The 19,182-nt window shown below is 50.0% G+C and overlaps 1 protein-coding gene across 10 annotated transcripts in view; it reads left to right on the forward strand.

Moving 5' to 3' along the window:
• Nucleotides 1-19,182, forward strand: part of LOC125740184 (zinc finger E-box-binding homeobox 1-like) — a 48,081-nt gene that overhangs the window by 19,646 nt on the left and 9,253 nt on the right. For 5 of the 10 annotated variants that reach the window (XM_049011058.1, XM_049011061.1, XM_049011055.1 and 2 more), the window contains exons 2-5: nucleotides 10,437-10,607; nucleotides 12,931-12,978; nucleotides 17,553-17,711; nucleotides 18,331-18,536. In XM_049011058.1, coding sequence (XP_048867015.1) covers nucleotides 17,603-17,711; nucleotides 18,331-18,536 — 315 coding nt within the window. In that variant the 5' untranslated portion in view covers nucleotides 10,437-10,607; nucleotides 12,931-12,978; nucleotides 17,553-17,602. The remainder of the gene's footprint in view (nucleotides 1-10,436; nucleotides 10,608-12,930; nucleotides 12,979-17,552; nucleotides 17,712-18,330; nucleotides 18,537-19,182) is intronic. The other 5 variants (XM_049011057.1, XM_049011054.1, XM_049011053.1 and 2 more) reach the window with 3 other exon arrangements.

Consider the following 19,182-nt stretch of genomic DNA (forward strand, 5'->3'; position numbering starts at 1 on the left):
TTAAAGTATCAGCATTACAGCATAAGTGAATCCTTGCTAATTTGCATTTTTAACATGCAAAAAGATGGTGGGAAAAAAAAATTATCCCACAGGTGGGGGTCATGATTAGAGTGCTGTCAATTGTGTGCTTTGTCAAATAAATGACATGCAATAAATTTAGTGCTCTGGGTACTGCAGAATGACTCACTGGTGCTTACCAGAAGATCAGGTGATTTGCTCAGAAGTGCTGCTGCAGTGCTAGTGACCTTTTAACCTTTAATGCTTACCTGGTACAGCATCCAAGGCTCAGATTTAGAAAGAGAGTAGAAAGAAAAACCAGGGACCGAAAAGAAGAGCAGAGGAGAGCAGAGAACAGAAGCGATGAATATCTCCTCTTGGGTTCTGTCCCTCAGGGTACATACATAGCATCTAGTAACAGATGAACTGCTTTGGGGTGCATTGCCATCCTTGCCATTCTCCCAGCATCACATCAGACCTCACATGGATTCTCAACCACCAGATCCTCACCCTGCCCATTGATGTGCCTCTAATGAAATGCTTTTGTTCTTCCTGGCCAGGACCATTTCACCTTCCTGCCCTTTTCTCACATTGCATCACGTGGCTGCTGGGAAGATTAATTTTCGTGCGGCTTCCCGTTCTTATCCATTACGTAACTGCTGGATTTTCTGGAGTTTTTGATGTTCAGTGGACTCCTTCTATAGAGATGAACGGCTGAATGTTCACTAGAAACTTTCTGGGTTTGTTTGAACCCGTATCAGAAAGAAGGCATGAGATGGGCATAATGACAGTTTGTCTCACATACTGAGAAACAATAGCGTGAGTGGGTGGTATCAGTTAAGTGTGATGCCGTTCGGGTTGCTGAATTGCCGCCTCGCTTCACCTAGCATCAAATCCACAGCACGTTTACGTTTCAGCCGGCTCAAAAGCTTTTATTTTGTCTTTTTTGAATCAGACCAAGCCGAGGAAACTGATGGTGCAGGTTGCCACTACATGGAACTGGAAACCTTTCCCGTTCCCTTTGCCTTGACAGTTGGAGCACCGGGATGCTGACACGCACCCAGAGATTAGTCTGGATTACCTGTTCGCAGTCTGCTCTATAATAGAGATTGGTGGGCTGTGGTGTATCCCATCTGTTGGTTCCTTAAAAGCAGGAGAATGTCTTGTGGCTAATGACAATGGGTTTGTTTGCTGGGTTTTTACTGGGCTGCGTGAATTATCTCCAGATGCTGGGGAGGTATCAAGGAATAATGTGGACTCACTGAGGAATAACACTGGCTCTTTTTTCTTTCTGTTCGGATGACTTTTGCTTCAGACTCTTGAAAAAGGTCATTTCTATAATAAGGACATCCAGTCATGCCTTACCATGGCCTCAGGATTTGGCGGGTTATTCTGTTGTGTCCCAGATTTTACACGAGTAATCAAAGTGATCCTTTGGAAATTGATATTTAACCTGGCTGCTGTAGGTGAAACCAAATCACTCACTGCTTTGTCATAGGACCAAACAACTATCTGGATAAAAAAGAGGATCCTTGTGTATCATTAGAAAAGCCTGAACCTATCTGCACATACCGGATGAGGAATGGAAGGAAAATGAATTAACCGCCCACTGCGATTCCCATAGCAAATGGGTTTTGAAACTGGATTCCTTCAGCCCTCGAGAGTGGGCCAGCATTTCTGCATACTTCTTATAGTGAGGTAGTAGTATCTGTAGTTAGAGTGTCTGTGGTGGGGATGGCAGATTTTGTGCTGAACTTCTTCACCATGATGTTACAGTCTGATCAACAGGTTATCTATCTGAACCTAGGCCCGGAAGCTTGTGGATTGAAATCCCATTATTGGCAGGAGTAATCATATGACCACTGGGTCCTTGAGCAAGACCCTTAACTCCAACTGCTCCAGGGATGCCTGCTGACCCTGCTCTCTGACCTCAGGTTGTACATCGCTTTGGACCTCATAGATCAGGGTTGTCAAACTTTAGTCCTGGGGGGCTGGAGCCTTGTGTAGCTTAGTTCTTTCCTTGTTCCACCACAAATGATTCAGCTCAAGAGCTGTGCGGTAATTAGCACAATGAGTCAAATCAGGGGTGTTAAATGAGGGACAACCCAAAAATGTGCAGGGCTCCGGCCCCCCAGGACTGGAGTTTGACACCCCTGTGATAGATCATTTGATAGATAAGTAAATGTAAATGCTTAGTGGCAAGATTGAGAGCCTCACATGTTTATGTGACTGCTGTGTTTGATCTCAACCCACATGGCTTGGAGTTTGCAAGACATTTAAGTGTTCAGCCCAAGATCAGGATACCGGAAAGATATCCTGATTTCTCTGCTGTAGATGCAGGACTATGAGGATCAATGTCAGTTATTATTTAGGTGCTACATCTGATTTTATTTTTATGCAGCATTACAGTGATGATGATAATCTTTATAATCCAGTCAACTGTAAAATGAGTGTTGGATTAAAATGTGAAGTTGCTTCAGTATAATGTTTTATGTAAAATCAATAAAGAGAGAATTAATCTACTTGGTCCTTGTTGATTTTAACACGGTTCCATTCCTGGAAAAAATACACCTTTCATCGTATTTTTGTAATTGTATTTCACGATACTGCCACGTGTTATTTCAAGCCTGTGTATTTTGGATCGGTGGGGAATGTTTCAGAAGAAGGTGTTCGGGTGACACATTAGATTTGCAGACCCCTGAGAGGTAAAGGTCAGGTTTGATAAGGTCTTTGTTCATGTTCTGATCTCACACTTTGAATTATTCACCTCATTCTGTCACCGTTTGTTTTTCAAGGTTGATGTAAGTTCGGTGAAGTTTCCGGACAAGTAGAAAAGTAAGAGCGGCTTTGCTCGGGAGTCCCAGAGAGGGTAAATTAATGCTGGCAGACTTACGCCGAAGCCACAGTGCCTTCATCTTAGCATACATTTTAAAATCCTCCTTGATTTCATTTGACAGTTGCTATTTTACGCGACCTGGTGCAGGGGCTGCTCACCGCCACCGAGGCTGACTCACGAGTGATGCAAAAAACAGAAACATATGCGCACACATGCTCGCACACATGCAGCCACATGCACACGGGCACTCTGGGGCTGAGTGTGAGCGTTTGCTAAACTCAACCTCACCTCTGTCTGTCGAGTTTCATCCTCCCTGCTCCAGGCCTGACCAGGCCCAGTGACACCAACATGGTCAGACCCCCCACTCTTACAACTGTGCCTGCCCAGGCCCTCTGCACAGCTGAGGGCACTCATGCCATCCCCTCCTGAACCTTAGGACTTTAATTGTTTACTCCTTTTCTGTCTTGTGCATCACCAGCAGCCATAGTCCATCACCCTGCACCACAGCCGACAGGAAAGGAAGGTTCTCAGGCCGCCCATCCCATCGGCTTCCTGCCTTTCTGTGTGGGAGAACCTCTCCCTGTCTCTCTCCTTCTCTCTCTTTTTCTCCCCCTCTTCCTCACTCTCTCTCACTCACTCCTCTGTCTCTTTCTCTCTCTCCCATATCCTCACTCTCACTCCCTATCTCTCCCTCGCTCTCCCTCTTCCTCGTTCTCTCACTCCCTCTCTCTTTCTCCCTCTCCCTTGCTTTCTCACCCCCCCCCCCCCCCCCCCCCCCGTCTCTCTCTGGGGGAAGAATTATGGTGGGCTTGCAGCACCTGAACCTCGACAGGAAGCATCTGGAGGCACAGATTATGGCTGCTAATGACTCCAGCACTCCCAGCCACCCCACCCCCCCCCTCCCCTACGGCCTTACCCTGCCGTGCCCCATCCCATGCGTCGCTCTCAGGTACCCCTCATTGTCCTCTGCATAACACCGCCCCAACCTTACAAGCAGACAGAAATAAAAAGGTTACAAAGATACCATCTCACAGGAGCCTCACACCAGTATGGCGATCAAAGAGTTTTACTTTCACTATGAGAGAGCACCCCCCCTCCATACACACACACACACACACACACACACATATGTCTGCCACCTGAAACCTGTTATTGTTCTGTTTACCGGTCAGAGCTGATAGCTCGAGGTTTGGGTTTGACTCTAGTTGAGTTTCACTGTACCAGTACTTATCTTCAGGGCCGTGTCAGCGCCTTCTATCAGCACGATATGGCAATCGGGGTCACCCCTGCCCCGTTTGTCCACCACTGGTTCACGCAAGAGTAGAAGCCCTATTCTTTCGTGACAGTCTATCTGCCCTGGAGTTTCTTATTTTGTCGAAAGAGCCTCAGGACTACCTCTGTGTAAATCACAGTTCGGACACTGTCATGGACGGACTGACTGACTGGTACCCAAGAACCACCATTCACACTGTCACCCTTTGCAAGAGTACCCAGTGAGTGAGCTCAGGAAGCACCATTCAAGTAGCCGGGTTTCCCCAGATGAATGTAAACCAAAATAGTGATCGACACGTGAGTTGAGCAAACAGAGAACCGCGTGTGTCGAAGCAGACGAAACAGGGGAAAATCCATGCCCTTGCATTTAAAAGCTGGAAACTTCCAGAACCTTCTAGGTCTCTATAGGCTTATGCGATGTCACCTGACTTAATCTCGCTCTCACGGATCTCAGACTTTCCAGCGTGCACGGCTCGTGTCACTTTTTGCGCAACGGCGGTGAATTCCGGCGCAGTCCCGACAACGCCACCGTTAACACACAGCGAAGAGAGTAGCCGTCTCAGCCTTGTAAACATGGCTGGCTATTGCGTGGATCACCGTGGATTCCTGCGTATCGAAACGGACCCCCAGCATGACCTGAATGCCAAAACCCCTCTCTGGATGAGCTGTTTCCCGGAGGTCGGCCCACGTGTGCCTTTAACTGCCTAAGCGGGACTCTCTGTGTTATCACACAGACCTCAGCGTGCTCTGCTGCTTTCTGAGATCAGAGACACAGAGGGATCATTGTGCTTCAGCCATTGGCTCGCGTCTCCCAAACCGGACAGCTGCTGAGTTTCTACAGCCAGGGTGACCCCCACCCCACTGCTCTCCATTTGACTGGGTCTGGGGGCTGGATTCCGTGCAATATCCTCAAATCGCCCCTAAAGTGTTTGGCATTTTACCGAAGAGTGAAAGAATTGCGGTGGGCAGTGGTGACTTAACGGATAGGGAAGCGCACTTGTATTTGAAAGACTGCTGGTTCGAATCCCTGACCAGCAAGGTACCGCCCCCAAGCACTGCTCCCCGGGCGCTGAATTAGCTGCCCCCTGCTATGTCACGATGTCACATATGGGTTAAATGCAGAGGACACATTTTGTTGTGTGCTGTGGTGTGTCAACAATGACCACTGATCACCTAATTCTAAATTTCTCTGAAATCTGCCTCCCCACTCCACAAGTAGCCAAAGGTCAGGGTCAGAAGCTGGCTTGTGATATCAGCGTCTGTTCTGAAGTTGATTTCTTTCTGTGGCCAATGAGAATTCGGCCTTTCATCCAGGGTCTGCCTAGCATGAAGACTAGGTCACGCCCACAGGAAAGGTCCATTTACTGCTACACACAGGCAGAGGGCTATAGTCATTGAAGGCTACTCTGATTTACACACATTCCAACCCACAGTACTAATAAGCAATAATTTTCCTTTCAGATGTTAGATGAAGGATGTGAGGGAGGAGCATCGAACTGGGAGCCAGCTATGCTCACCTCCCCAACTGACACTCTAAATACAGTGTTGGTCACTTTAAATACAGATCTCACTGTAACTCATCCAGCTGTAGCGGATGTCTGTATCTTGTTTGTATGCACAGTGCTCATGTGTCAGCTGATAACTGTAAACCTATGAGCCATGCTGGATCTGACCAATGAGAACCCAGGATAGATGTTGTATGGAGATTCTGTCCTCTGTCGGCCTTGAGGTCTGCCTCTATTGGCACCCGCTAAGGTCTGATCTTCATCGGGTGTAACGGGGGTGGGTCTGCGTAGTCAACCCATGAGTCCAGCTGCTGGTCCACCTACAGCGTCAGGCCATCCTTGGTCAAGACCTGAGACGTGGACCGAGGTCCATGTGACACCCCCCCTCTGAATCCACGCTGGACAACAAGAGATTGTCCCTGTTTGTTTGTCCGCTCGACATTCCCGAGTTTTGGCGCGTCTGTCTTTGGGTGCCCTGGTCACACAGTGAGCAGTTTTGGGGTCGTTGCCCAGGGGGGACCACGTGTCCTTCCGGTGGGGGTCCCTCACACTTGTCATTCCGGGAACGCTCACAAACAGGGTGGTGCTGCATCCACAGACACCCACTCTCCCTCATCTGGACGAAATTCCTGTATCCTCTTAAATCATTCGATGGAAGAACGCAGCTTTTAAATTCAGGCGTGTGAGACTGGCTTAAATGGCAGTCCTGTTAATCTGACCCTTCAGTCGCTGAATGGTGATGTGCGGTTTTTCTTTGGTAATTCACTGATGTGTTTTAAGCTGTCACTGAAATGGAAAAGCTCACACATCCTTCCTGACAGTGCAGCAGGACTAACCCAGATGTGGGAGGGTTTTTTTTTTTTTACCCCTCCTGTGTGTAATCACAGCAAGGCACAGGGGGACGCATGCTTCAAAGGGGCTTTTCTGTCAGTATTAAGCAGCATGGCACCTGTGTGTGAGTGTGTGTGTTGGAGGAGTCAATGTTTAAACGTGTGATATAATTGGGTGTCAGCTCGTCTGCTTATTTCAGCGGGTCGGCAAATTTTTTTTATAATTACTGTCATACATCATTTCGGTCTTAGGATATCCTGATTATCCGATTATTTATTTACAGGCAGGATACTTCATTTTTTCAGCCTACTACTTCACTTTTTAAGGATTTAATTTGCAGTTTTTGTCCTACCATACGAACAGCGATGATGGTGATGATGATGGTGATGGAGACAGTGATGATTATGATGGTGATGGCGGTGATGACTATAATACAAACAGTGCTCTATACCATGAGCACATTCACTTTTGTTACCTTCATCCTCGGCCCAGATCTACATTCATTGTCTGGTATAACAGAGGTTGTTTTCACAGCCCAGTGTAATGGAGCACAATTGCAGGCCACGCTCTCCACTGGGAGCTCCATTCCACACTGTTAGGTCTCTCCCAAAATTCACTGGACGGGATTTTTTCTAGCCACCCAGTTTCACGGGGCCAGGTGTCCTGGCTTACTTAAACAAAGGTGATGCATTTTACAGGAAGCAGCTGTTAGACTTTTATGTAGGTGAAGAAAGATACCAGCAGGGGGAGTAGTGTTTAAGGTGTCAGGCTTGGGAGGGGGGCCCACTGTCCTTCCCTGGAGCAGGATGTGCATTTTTTGTTCAGGGATAATGGAAAGGGGCTTTCAGCATGTGCAGAGATTTTAATGGCAGATAAAAGTCCCACATTAATTGGCTTGCTTGCATCAGAAAGGCTATGTAGAGCACTTGACAGTCTTCCTAAAAAAAGATGAGGTGACCTAGGAAACTAATTAGCTGCTTAGATAAGACAAAACCTCCCGTACTGTGGGCTGAGTCACAGAGGGGCCACCTCCATCATTTTCAGGGATGTTTTCGTGGGATGTTTGTCACCACATCCTCTGTCCTGTGCCAATGACACTATTGCTTGTTATTCACGACGTATTAGCAAAGGTTACGCGAGGACGGAGAAGTGATGAAGCCTGGAGAGGTATCGCCCAGAAAACGAGTGTGTGGTGAGGTTGTGATACAGCGGCGAACATGCGGGTGGGATCTGAGCGAGGCTGAGAGTTAGCGGCGCCCTCTATGGGCCTGCCAGGGGAGTGCAAGAGAGAGAGAGAGAGAGGAGGTCTGGCAGCCAGCGTTTAAGTGCTGCACGTCACCCACGTATCCTGCCTGCTTTCTTGTTCCTTCCTGCTAATGGAACAAAACTCTCGAACCCTCGACTGGAGTTCCTGCATCCATTCTCAGCTGAATTTCACGTCCTGTTTCGGAGAGGGGCCCTTCCCTGCTGGGTTGTGGCTGAACGCCCCTCATCCGGGATGGCCCGGGATTCCCGGCTGCACTCGCGCCCCTGACCTTGCAGAACGCGGAGGAAGTGGAAGGTGGGGGGGGGTGCCTACTACCCTCTGCTCCCCTCCGACGCTGGGGTTTTGTGGTGATGTCATTGTTTGTTTTGTAGGGGCTTTGAGCAGCAACGCTGCAGGGTGTCGAATCAGCCCCGGGAAATTCACCGCGGTGAAACACGGAGCGTACAGTCATTTAGCCTGACAGCCTTTGCGTCAGCCTCAGGCTAAGCCCTAAATATAGAAGACCCTGCACTCGAAACACACTTTGGCTTTATACGCTCTCTATTTTACGAGCATGTTGTGGTTTCTTATAGGAAAATTAAAAAATAGAAAGTGTAAATATCATCATGTGTTTCATATTTAGAATGATAATTGAATGCTGGGCTTTGTATGGATTTCGCTTTGTGCAGATTTTCCCTTTGCTTGTCTGGGTTTTCCCTAGATAGTCCAGCTATCAGGCACACTGCCATGTATTAATCGCTTGTAATGTGTGATTACACACTGTGATGGACAGGTATCACGTCCAGGGTGTCCCCCTGGCCTGTGATGGACTGGCATCCCCTCCAGGGTGTCCCCCTGGCCTGTGCCCTGTGATGGACTGGCATCACGTCCAGGGTGTCCCCCTGCCCTGTGTCCTGTGATGGACTGGCATCACGTCCAGGGTGTCCCCCTGCCCTGTGATGGACTGGCATCCCCTCCAGGGTGTCCCCCTGGCCTGTGCCCTGTGATGGACTGGCATCACGTCCAGGGTGTCCCCCTGCCCTGTGCCCTGTGATGGACTGGCATCACGTCCAGGGTGTCCCCCTGCCCTGTGTCCTGTGATGGACTGGCATCACGTCCAGGGTGTTCCCCTGCCCTGTGCCCTGTGATGGACTGGCATCACGTCCAGGGTGTCCCCCTGCCCTGTGTCCTGTGATGGACTGGCATCCCCTCCAGGGTGTCCCTCTGGCCTGTGCCCTGCGATGGACCAGCATCCCGTCCAGGGTGTGCCCTGCCCTGTGCCCTATAACGGACTGGCATGCTGTCCAGGGTGTCCCCTGCCCTGTGATGGACTGGCATCCCCTCCAGGGTGTCCCCCTGCCCTGTACCCTTTGATGGACTGGCATCCCATCCAGGGTGTCCCCCTGCCCTGCCCCCTTTGATGGACTGGCATCCCATCCAGGGTGCCCCCCTGCCCTGCCCCCTTTGATGGACTGGCATCCCATCCAGGGTGCCCCCCTGCCCTGCCCCCTTTGATGGACAGACTTCAAACTCACAGTACATCTACATCAATACTCCAGTGATCCAGAACTGGACGAACGGTTTCGGAAGTTGCTTACAGTTGCCATTCTTCATACTTCAGCCCCCCCCTCTCGCTCTCTGATCCTCACCACAAGCCACACCCACCTGCTGACCATCCTGAACATTCTGAGGTGTCGCGCTCAGTTACCAGGGGGTGCAAATGCTAGCGCGTGAGTGGTCGCCTCTGTGCTGAGCCGCTCTTAGACAGAAGCTCCGTCCTCACAGCTCCGTCAAGCGTTAAATAACGTCCACCATCCAATTTCAGTGCAGCCAGAGGCCCGCAGCTAAACAGAAGCTGAGGCAGAGAGGCAGTGACGTGTGGGCTACAGATGAAAGGGCTGTGTGTGTGTGTTTATAGACTCGTGCATGTATGTGGTTGATATGCACATTGGGCACGTGTGCATTGGTGTGTATGCCGCTTGGTGCTGATGGCACAGGGCACCGAGAAATGGCTGGAAATGCTTTCTTTCAGTCTGACTGTGGCCAGAGATGGGGGTGAGGTTCCTTAAGTCCCAGACAGACCGACCCCCACTAGGCTCTTCTTGTTGTGATATGAGGACGCCCCCTGAGAGTAACACTAATCCCAGTGAGGAGGGGGAGGGGTTAGTGATGTCTTCCCTGGGCGTTTGTGCTCACTTTCCAGAATGTTCACCAAATTGTTCTCTTTGCGCTCAGTTCATACCCTAACCCCTCTATATGATGTAACATAATATGTGCTGCAGTGATTGTAGGCCTTTAGAGCACCGCTAACACGGATGTCATAGCTGCCATATTGGCACCATGGGACTTGGGCTGGCTTCTGCCAAGCTAATTCCAGCTTCTCTCTGTACCTTCGCAGGGAGCCGATCTGAGGCTCGCAGTAAGCAGAGCTGATCGTTATTCTGAGGCCTGCGTCCTCTCTCTGTATCCTCAAAGCCCTGAAGCAAAGCAGGGCCTCTTTGTAGTTTCTGAGGGTCCGTGGGCGAGTCAGAGTTTCCCCTGACTCTATGTTGTGGTATTTCAGTCTGCATTCGCTTTTTTCCTAAATGTTGTTACAACTGTAATTCTCGGGACAGGGGGCGGGGGACATGGAAGGCAAAGGAAAGTTCTGCACTAGGAGAGTGCTGTCTCGTTTTAGAAGGGCTGGGCTGGGGGCGCCAAGTGCCCCCGTCTGCTCCTCCCAATGTCCCGCTCTCTCCGTGCCCCACAGTCTCGAATTATGGCAACGTGGCAGAGGCTACCTCGGACTCGGACGACGAGGACAAGCTACACATCGTGGAGGAGGACAGCCTGCCGGATGCCGGGGACGGGGACAGCAGCCTCCCTGAGGACGAGTTGGCACACAATGGCGCCGCAGAGCACGAGGAGGTCTGGGAGGAAGGTGGGTGCACTGTGGCCATGCCTCCTCAGGCCACACAGGAAGTCGTAGTGGTCCGTCTGCCTCCATCATGTAGGGTCAAATCTATTGGGTACAGATACTGCTGGGGGTCCAGAGGGAAGGTTCTCACAAGTCAGGGATATGAATGACGGGCTGATCAGGTTTAGCCTGTGGGCTAATGATTTCTACATAGGAACACGAACAGTGCTAACTGTCTAAATGACGTCACTGGTTGACTGGGGTGACAGAATGGGGGAGGTCAAAGGTCAGGGTACCGCACAATAGTGCATGTTCCCATTCCTGACACTAATACAAGCTTTGGCAACACCAGATGTGACTCGACTGCTGGGTTTTTCGCCAACAATTAACAAAAAGATTTGTACAGCCTGATGGACTCTGGAATCTGAGGAGGCGTAAATGATCAATCTGCCGTCATTCCCGAGCAGCGCAGACAACGGGATTAAGAGTATCCGAGTCCATAACTCAACACCCTGATCAGATCTTTGTCAAGGAGCTGGTCTTCGGAATAATAAAGTAATCATCATATCATTAGCGATGTAATTATGCAATCTGCCTCTTTAACGAGAAACAATTATGTCATTTGTGCCCCTGAATTTGGAAACATTTTTTCACTGGGCAGCTGCTCAATGGGGTGATTAATACCGGCAGGCAGGCAGCGTGTTTAAGCCTGAGATGGGAGAACCCCCCAATCAAAGGCCTGTGGATGACACCTGCTTGCTGCACGCGATCGCCGTTCCTGCCCCTATCGTAGCAGCCGATAGCGGTCGATACAGCCGCCACCCAGACAAGCGTTTGGGGAAGGACAGGAGGAGGAGCCTCTCTCTGAACCTCGGGGGAGTGGCCTCCTCACGGACGAGCGGCTGATCCGTCGAATGACAGAAGGCAGAGGAGGTGAACATGTCCTCCTGCTCCGTATGAACCTCCTACTTCAGCCTGTGGGGGCGCGGTGGGGTAGCAGTAGGGAGAATTTGACCTTTTTACCTGCCTTAAAAGCGACAGCTGTCAGATCCTGGCAAACGGGGTAGCTGGCGGCCTGGGGGTGGGACTTCTGCAGCCTAAGCGGGTGCCTTCTATGACGGCGGTGTATGTAGGTTTGAACCCCTGGGGGATAAAAGGAGGTTAAGAGTCACTGCCCTGTGCCCTGTGATAGACTGGCATCCCATCCAAGGTGTCTGCCTGCCATATGCCCAGTGAAGAGGCATTCTGAAGCTTCTGGGTCTAGTCCTGAGTGGAGACCCATTAATGACCTCTGTCCCAGTGCCATTTGCTCATATGGACCCCACAGGGGACTCTGTCCTACTGCCCAAGGGGCCGGCTGAGGTCCTTCCGGTCAGCAGAGGGTAAACGGTGACCCTGTGTTTGTAGATGCCTGCACGCCCCCTCATCTGGCAAGGTCCATCCTGGCCTGTGATCTTCCACAAACCCCCGAAGGCTTTGTCAGGTGGCTGCTAATGCTGCATGTCACATCAGCTTCTTCAGGAGACACCTCGGTTCACAGGAATATCGACTTTTATGATGCAGATCATTTTTGGGCTGAATCATTCCTGATTCAGATCAGACGCTGCCATATGTCCTTACCAGCGTCTGCTAAGTTTTTCCTTGTCCTTTCACCTCATTAAAATGTCAGACGTATCAACGGACATGTGCAGAATCCCTGATGCCGTGTTCAGATTTTTATTGTAATGGTGCATTTTTCACTCGCCAGATTTGGCTGAGCTGCAGCCTCTTGCAGGACAGTGTCTGGAGGGTTGCAGAAGCGCCGTGTTATTCTCAGATTTCAGAGCAGTGCGACGACAGTGCCCTCCTTAAAGGGCACCCGCCCGTCCTCATTACCCAGCAGTGCCGACAGGAGGGTTTGCAGTATCTGAGCCCATAACTAAGATCAGAACTTTGGCAAGGCACTGATTTTCGGACTAATCAAACGGCTGTCACATCCTTACCTGACTAATTACACAGTCTACCTCTTTAACAAGAAGCGGTTATGTCCTTTGTGCTACTGACTGTAAATACATTTTCACTGGGTAGATGTTCAAAGGAGTGATTAATGCAGAGACAGACAGCTTAAGACTGAATGGAATCAAGAACACGGTGGATTTGCCTTTTACCGGGTTTAAAATATGGATTTTTAGTAACATCCCGTATCCAAGGTGTATTTTCCTGAAATAATGCTACATGAGTCACAATAACACAAATTGCGTAGGATTATTGTTTTTATGTCTTGTTGAAAACAGGCAAAACGAGCAGCTCCCTGCATTCACTCGCCGTACTAGTGGTTTAGTTTGATCTTCTCTCTCGGTTTTCACAGAAACACGAGTGGGGGCCCTGGTGCTGAAGCCCAAGCTGGGATACAAGGGTGAGTCTGGCTCAGTTTGCTGCCACTGGTGCTTGCCGGCGTGCAGGGATGCTTCCTCATGTCTGCGTTTTTATGGCTGTATTTGGGTGTTTGTAAAACTTGTTGTTGCTGATTGATGCATTATAGACGGCGGAGTGTTAATAGAGTCCTGACATAGCGACGATTGGGCCATTACACCCTGAGCTGAGATCATTCAGGACGCCGCAGGTCCTCGCTTGCACGCCTCTGGCACATCCGTCGGGTATTTGCAGTCTTTCTCCCCGCAGTCGGGGAAAGATTGCAGGGCCGTGAGTGCCTAATGGTGATGGCGGCAGTGGCGACAGCGGCGGCCGTGGGGTGCATGGTACAGGAAGCACCTGACAAAGACCATCCATCACGTGTGTCAGGGACGGTCAGCTCCCATTAGTCAGGCCCCGTGTGACGGGGAGGGTCTGTGGATGAGCATTGGCTTGCTGTTTATGGCCTAACTCTGGCATCCATCACTGTCTGATGCAAGAGGCAGCACCTGTAGGCCCAAAGCTGACTGATATCCAGCCAATGAGAGCACAGCGGTGGTACCTGTAGGCCCAAAGCTTACTGACATCTGGCCATTGACAGCACAGTGGCGGTACCTGTAGGCCCAAAACTCCCTGACATCCAGCCAATGAGAGCACAGTGGCGGTACCTGTAGGCCCAAAGCTCCCTGACATCCAGCCAATGAGAGCACAGTGGCGGTACCTGTAGGCCCAAAACTCCCTGACATCCAGCCAATGAGAGCACAGTGGCGGTACCTGTAGGCCCAAAGCTCCCTGACATCCAGCCAATGAGAGCACAGTGGCGGTACCTGTAGGCCCAAAGCTCCCTGACATCCAGCCAATGAGAGCACAGTGGCGGTACCTGTAGGCCCAAAGCTCCCTGACATCCGGCCAATGAGAGCACAGTGGCGGTACCTGTAGGCCCAAAGCTCCCTGACATCCAGCCAATGAGAGCACAGTGGCGGTACCTGTAGGCCCAAAGCTCCCTGACATCCAGCCAATGAGAGCACAGTGGCGGTACCTGTAGGCCCAAAGCTCCCTGACATCCAGCCAATGAGAGCACAGTGGCGGTACCTGTAGGCCCAAAGCTCCCTGACATCCAGCCAATGAGAGCACAGTGGCGGTACCTGTAGGCCCAAAGCTCCCTGACATCCAGCCAATGAGAGCACAGTGGCGGTACCTGTAGGCCCAAAGCTCCCTGACATCCGGCCATTGAGAGCACAGTGGCGGTACCTGTAGGCCCAAAGTTTACTGACATCCAGCCAATGAGAGCACAGTGGCAGTACCTGTAGGCCCAAAGCTCCCTGACATCCGGCCAATGAGAGCACAGTGGCGGTACCTGTAGGCGAGGACACGCTCTCATTACAACGTGGTAAAAGGTTCTGCCCAGTCTTGTTTAAACAAACACACTTTCATAGTAAATGGAGCTGCCACCCTCAGATTATCCTGAAATAATGCTTTGGACATGTTTTGTATGTGTACTCTTAAATTCTTTGACCACGTGACTCCTGGAAAGTGAGTATGAAGGCCTGCCCATACCTGTGCTCAGAGTGCTTGCAGCAGATGGGCCTGGGGGGGGAGCATGTCTCACACAGCACTTGACTTGCTGGTCTTGAACGCCTGATCAGCGGCCCAGTTCCCGGTGCTGGTAGCCCGTTTCCATGGCAGCAGCTGAAAAAGTTACACTGGGAACCCCGGGTTTGGGGGGTGGTCGTCGTGGGAGGGTGGGTGCTGAAATGACGGTGATGCGGGCAGCCAAGGGAAATGGTATGTCGAGTGATGACATCATATGTGACCTAAGACACACGTGAGGGTGGCCTCACAGTAATTACCTGTTCAAGGGATGCCTTAACACAAAGCAGATGGTGAAAGGCGTTGACTAGTCCTTAGAAGGCTTATGTCATGTTGAAACCTTCAAGACCTGCGCATGCTGGTCGATTAGTCACATTGGCGCAAAATTGGTTTCCATGGCTAATTTCCTCAAAACAGAGTGAGCAGCGAGTGGTTTGTAATTATTACAATCAGATCGATTAACTTGGCGCGCTGTTTATAATTTGTGCCTGAAGCCGTCCCTCTCAGCGGTACCTCGCCAGCGGAGTGTGGAGATGGCTGCTTTTCAGCACCCGGTGAGGCACAGGAGAAGGGCGACGCCAATTTGTTAGAGAAAAAAGGGAAGAGAAAGGCATCTTACTGACTGAGGGAGAGAGAGCAGTCTCGTATGAGGTCATGGGAAGACAGGCTGCAGTGCATCATGGGTAGAAAGCAGGCACTTGAGTCTGCTTTCCCCCCTGTTTGTAAGGGTGAAAGGGCTCCCTCAATCCGATTCGTCAGCCACCACCTGGCCCCTCTTAGAACTGCTTTGGTGTGCGGGGGGGGGGGGGAGGGTGTTCAGTTCCCATGGCAACAGCCGCAAAGCAACGGCCTCCACCGGCACTGCAGCTGAATCAGGCAATGGTGCCGAGCGTGAGGGACGTGTGGCAGTGTGGTGCGCAGCATTACGGCCGCTCTGTGCCGTGGGGGCGGCTGGGAACAGTGTCATTCAGGGGCGGCACAAAAGTGGCTTTCACTGCACCAGCCACAGACCCACAGACCTTTTATGCACAACCCCTGAGAATCCTTCAGGGAATCATAGAATAATTAGAGCAAAATCAGTTCTGTTTGTTAGATTTTTACATCTCTCCGTTCCCCAAATGGATCAGTCACAATAACATCACAAATAAGCACTGTACATATGCATTCAGTCTCAGTTTCACCAGTATACTCAGAGCAATTACCGCTATACACATTTTCTAAATGCACCATTGCAAATACTGTAATAATCAGCATCATCCAAAAAGAAGTGAAAATATACACATAAAATAAAAATGTTAATTTGACCTTAAGAAGCAGTTCTTTGTAGTGGTGCCTAACATATTTCTTTCAACACCGTAAAGAGGAGAAGAGTATTTATTCGAAAGTAATCGGATCATGTGCAGGCACTCACCTGACTTCAGGGTTAGGGTCTGCTGCAGAAAGCACGGGTTCGAGGGGAGCCCGGCCTCTGTCCTCAGATTACTTGGTGCCTTAATTGGCCCTTATTAGTGCACACAGATCTCATTAATGCCATGAGGGAGCACACATGTTATGCAGATGCTCCAGGCCTCAGCCACTTCCCAGACAGATATCGGCAAGCTCTGGGTTTTTGCCCTGTTATTTTTCCCACAAGAAAAAGCTTTGTTTTTAGAGCATGAGACTCTGTGATTTATATCCCACTGAGTCAGTCGGGTCGAAGAGCCCAGGGACAGCGGGGCTCTGGAAAATGCAGCAATACGTTCACCTGCGATTCATTCCGATCTTTTCCTGATGTTCACGCTCCTTCCAGGCGTCTCCTGACAGCTGCATCATTCTCCTAAGTCACAGTGATTCCCCTAAAAGCCACAATCACCACAGGTTTCCCTAAATAGTCATAGGCCGCTTCTGTCCTCGCTGTGTGACTCACGTCACGTGAAGGGACGCCGGCAGTACAGCACATGTCGATAACGGCATTGATATGGTACCAGTCAACAGATTGGACACGCTAAGCTGCCTATGAGATTGATAGTGTGACCTGGCCACCTGAGCAAAATACAGTAGAAATGGTTGTGGATGAGTTTGACTAGAGAGTGAAGGAAAAGTGGCCAATGAGAGCTCAGCATTTATGTGGGACCTCCTCCAGGACAGCTGGAGAAGCATCCCAGGAGGCCACCTCATGGAACTGACATAGAAGAGACAGTAGGGTCAGCCAGTCCGTGGGGTAATTGGGGTTAAGGGCCTTGCTGAGGGGCACAGTGGTAGGATCACCCTGCCGACCACGGGATTTGAACTGGCAACCTTCTGAGTCCCAACCCACAGAGCTGCCCTCCAACAAATTATTTATTTGTAATACTTTTTGCATCAGTGCATAATTCCATATGTGTTATTTTATAGTGTTGATATCTTCATAATGATTCTAAAATGTAAAGAATAGTACAAATGAACCTTTCTAAGGGAAGGCGTCCAAACTTTTGACTGGTACTGTATATGATTTCAAGGCTTTTTAAGGCTGACATACACAGACAAGCATTATCTCACGGATGACGCTGGAATGCCGTGAGCATTCTGATTGGTCAGCAGGAGGCATGGCAGCATAGTGACCCCTTGGGAGATGCATCGGCCTCTCAGGAGGATGTTCACTGTCTTGTTCGCTTGAAATGGAAGCTGCAGGGGCCAGTAGGCTTGGGAATTCAAATGGAAATTTCTAGACATCGCACAAATAGATAGATAAATATAAACAGCAAGGCAGGCCACGGATGTCCGGCGGCTCCTAATCTCTGTGCGTGATAAGCTGTGTTGCTGAAACGAGGAGCTTCTCTGTTGCATGAGTTTGCTGATTTTATGCTTGTATTTTTAGATTCCCCATGTGTATATAATACATTAGCCACAAAAAGCTCTTATATTTAAGAAAGTCACAACCTTATTGCTTTTGTCTGATGTTTGAACTTGCTTCTCTGAAAGACATAGTCCCTGATGTAATATGACAAGCAGTCGGCTTCTGTGTTACAGTGAAGGACGAGTGTGGTTCGGATGGGGAGGAGGAAGGCAGCACGGACGCTATGGTGGAGGAGATGCTGCAGCAAGGGGACACAGCCGTTATCTATCCTGAGGCCCCCGAGGACGAGCCCAGGCAGAACACGCCAGAGGCCAGCGGGCACGACGAGAACGGTAACCAGCCACGTCCGGGGCTACAGTAAGGTCTTCCAGCCACCAGGGGGCGAATGTAATTGTTTTCAAGACATATTTGCATGGGGTGTTGCTGTGAAGGTGTGTAAAAGAGAAGGAAAGTACCCATATTTTTACATGCAGTTTTAGACCAGAATACCTACAGGAAGCTTGCCAACTGTAAAAATTACCCATTTGATTTCCCCTGCTGCCATCAAGCAAAGTTATTGTTACTCACTTGGTTTCATCAATTACCTCATTTTGTGCTTTTGTTTTATTTTCTGCAATGAGGAACAAATCTACCTGAATCGAGTTTTTCAAGTGGATATTTCAAAGAAAAGGCATCATTGCTTCAGCCTGGAAATTTCTATACTTGTTTTTCCAGGAATCTTAGCCATTGCATCAGTGTAGTTCAAGGCTACCTGCCAGACGGGTGTGAGAATATATGCCACAAGGGTATGCTTGTATATATCATTTGAAATCCTTTCACATTCTCACCAAAGCTTCAAGGTCTTTACACATCTGTCAGTTTTGCTGTCCTCCACTCACCCTGAGAGGTAATAATGATCCATGTTGGGAATGGGGGAGGTATGTTCTGCGCTCTGATTGGCTGTGGCTCCAGCAGGTACCCCCGATGCCTTCTCTCAGCTGCTGACGTGCCCCTACTGCTCCCGAGGCTACAAGCGCTACACGTCCCTGAAGGAGCACATCAAGTACCGACACGAGAAGAGCGAAGACAACTTCAGTTGCTCCCTCTGTAGCTACACCTTCGCCTACCGCACCCAGCTGGACCGGCACATGACGGCCCACAAGTCTGGCCGGGAGCAGGTACAGAACCGCGTCCAGGCCCAAGTCTGCTCCCAAAGCGGGATCCGGTTCCTCTCAACCATCAGTCACACAGTAGACACTAGTAACCAGAAACTAGTATGAATCAATTTGCCCAAAAATGGATCTTGATTTCTAATTCTCTGCTGAAATTTAGAAGCTGTACATTTGGCAATTTAATTAGTTAGGTAAGTGCTGAAGTGTTTATAAAATGCTGATTATGCTGATGACAGATAGACTCAGTGGCTGCTTTTCAGGAATACCTAGCTAATACTATGCAGAGCCCACTTTTGCCTCCAGAACCACTTGAAGGGCAGACAAGTTTTGTGTTCAGAGACGCCCTTTCTGCACGCTGCCGTGTGAGCTGTCATTTCTGCATTTGTGGTCTTCCTGTTAGCTTTCACAGGTCTGCTCATTCCCCTCCCACCACTTTCATTAAGAAAATGTTTATGGTACCGGAACTGCCACTAACTGATGCTTTGTTGTGTGTCGCGCGGTTCTGTGTGAACCTCCAAAGCTGCAGTGCATGAAAACGCCAGGCTGTTTCCCAGCCACTGGATTCGCTGCTCCTGGCAGCGGCAATCGCACCGCATTCGGATTGGCTTAGATCAGGCATCTTAGCCATTCCAGTGCTTAGCCAAACAGTAAC

The sequence above is a fragment of the Brienomyrus brachyistius genome, chromosome 4 (genome assembly GCF_023856365.1).
Source record: "Brienomyrus brachyistius isolate T26 chromosome 4, BBRACH_0.4, whole genome shotgun sequence".
NCBI classification, from domain to species: domain Eukaryota; kingdom Metazoa; phylum Chordata; class Actinopteri; order Osteoglossiformes; family Mormyridae; genus Brienomyrus; species Brienomyrus brachyistius.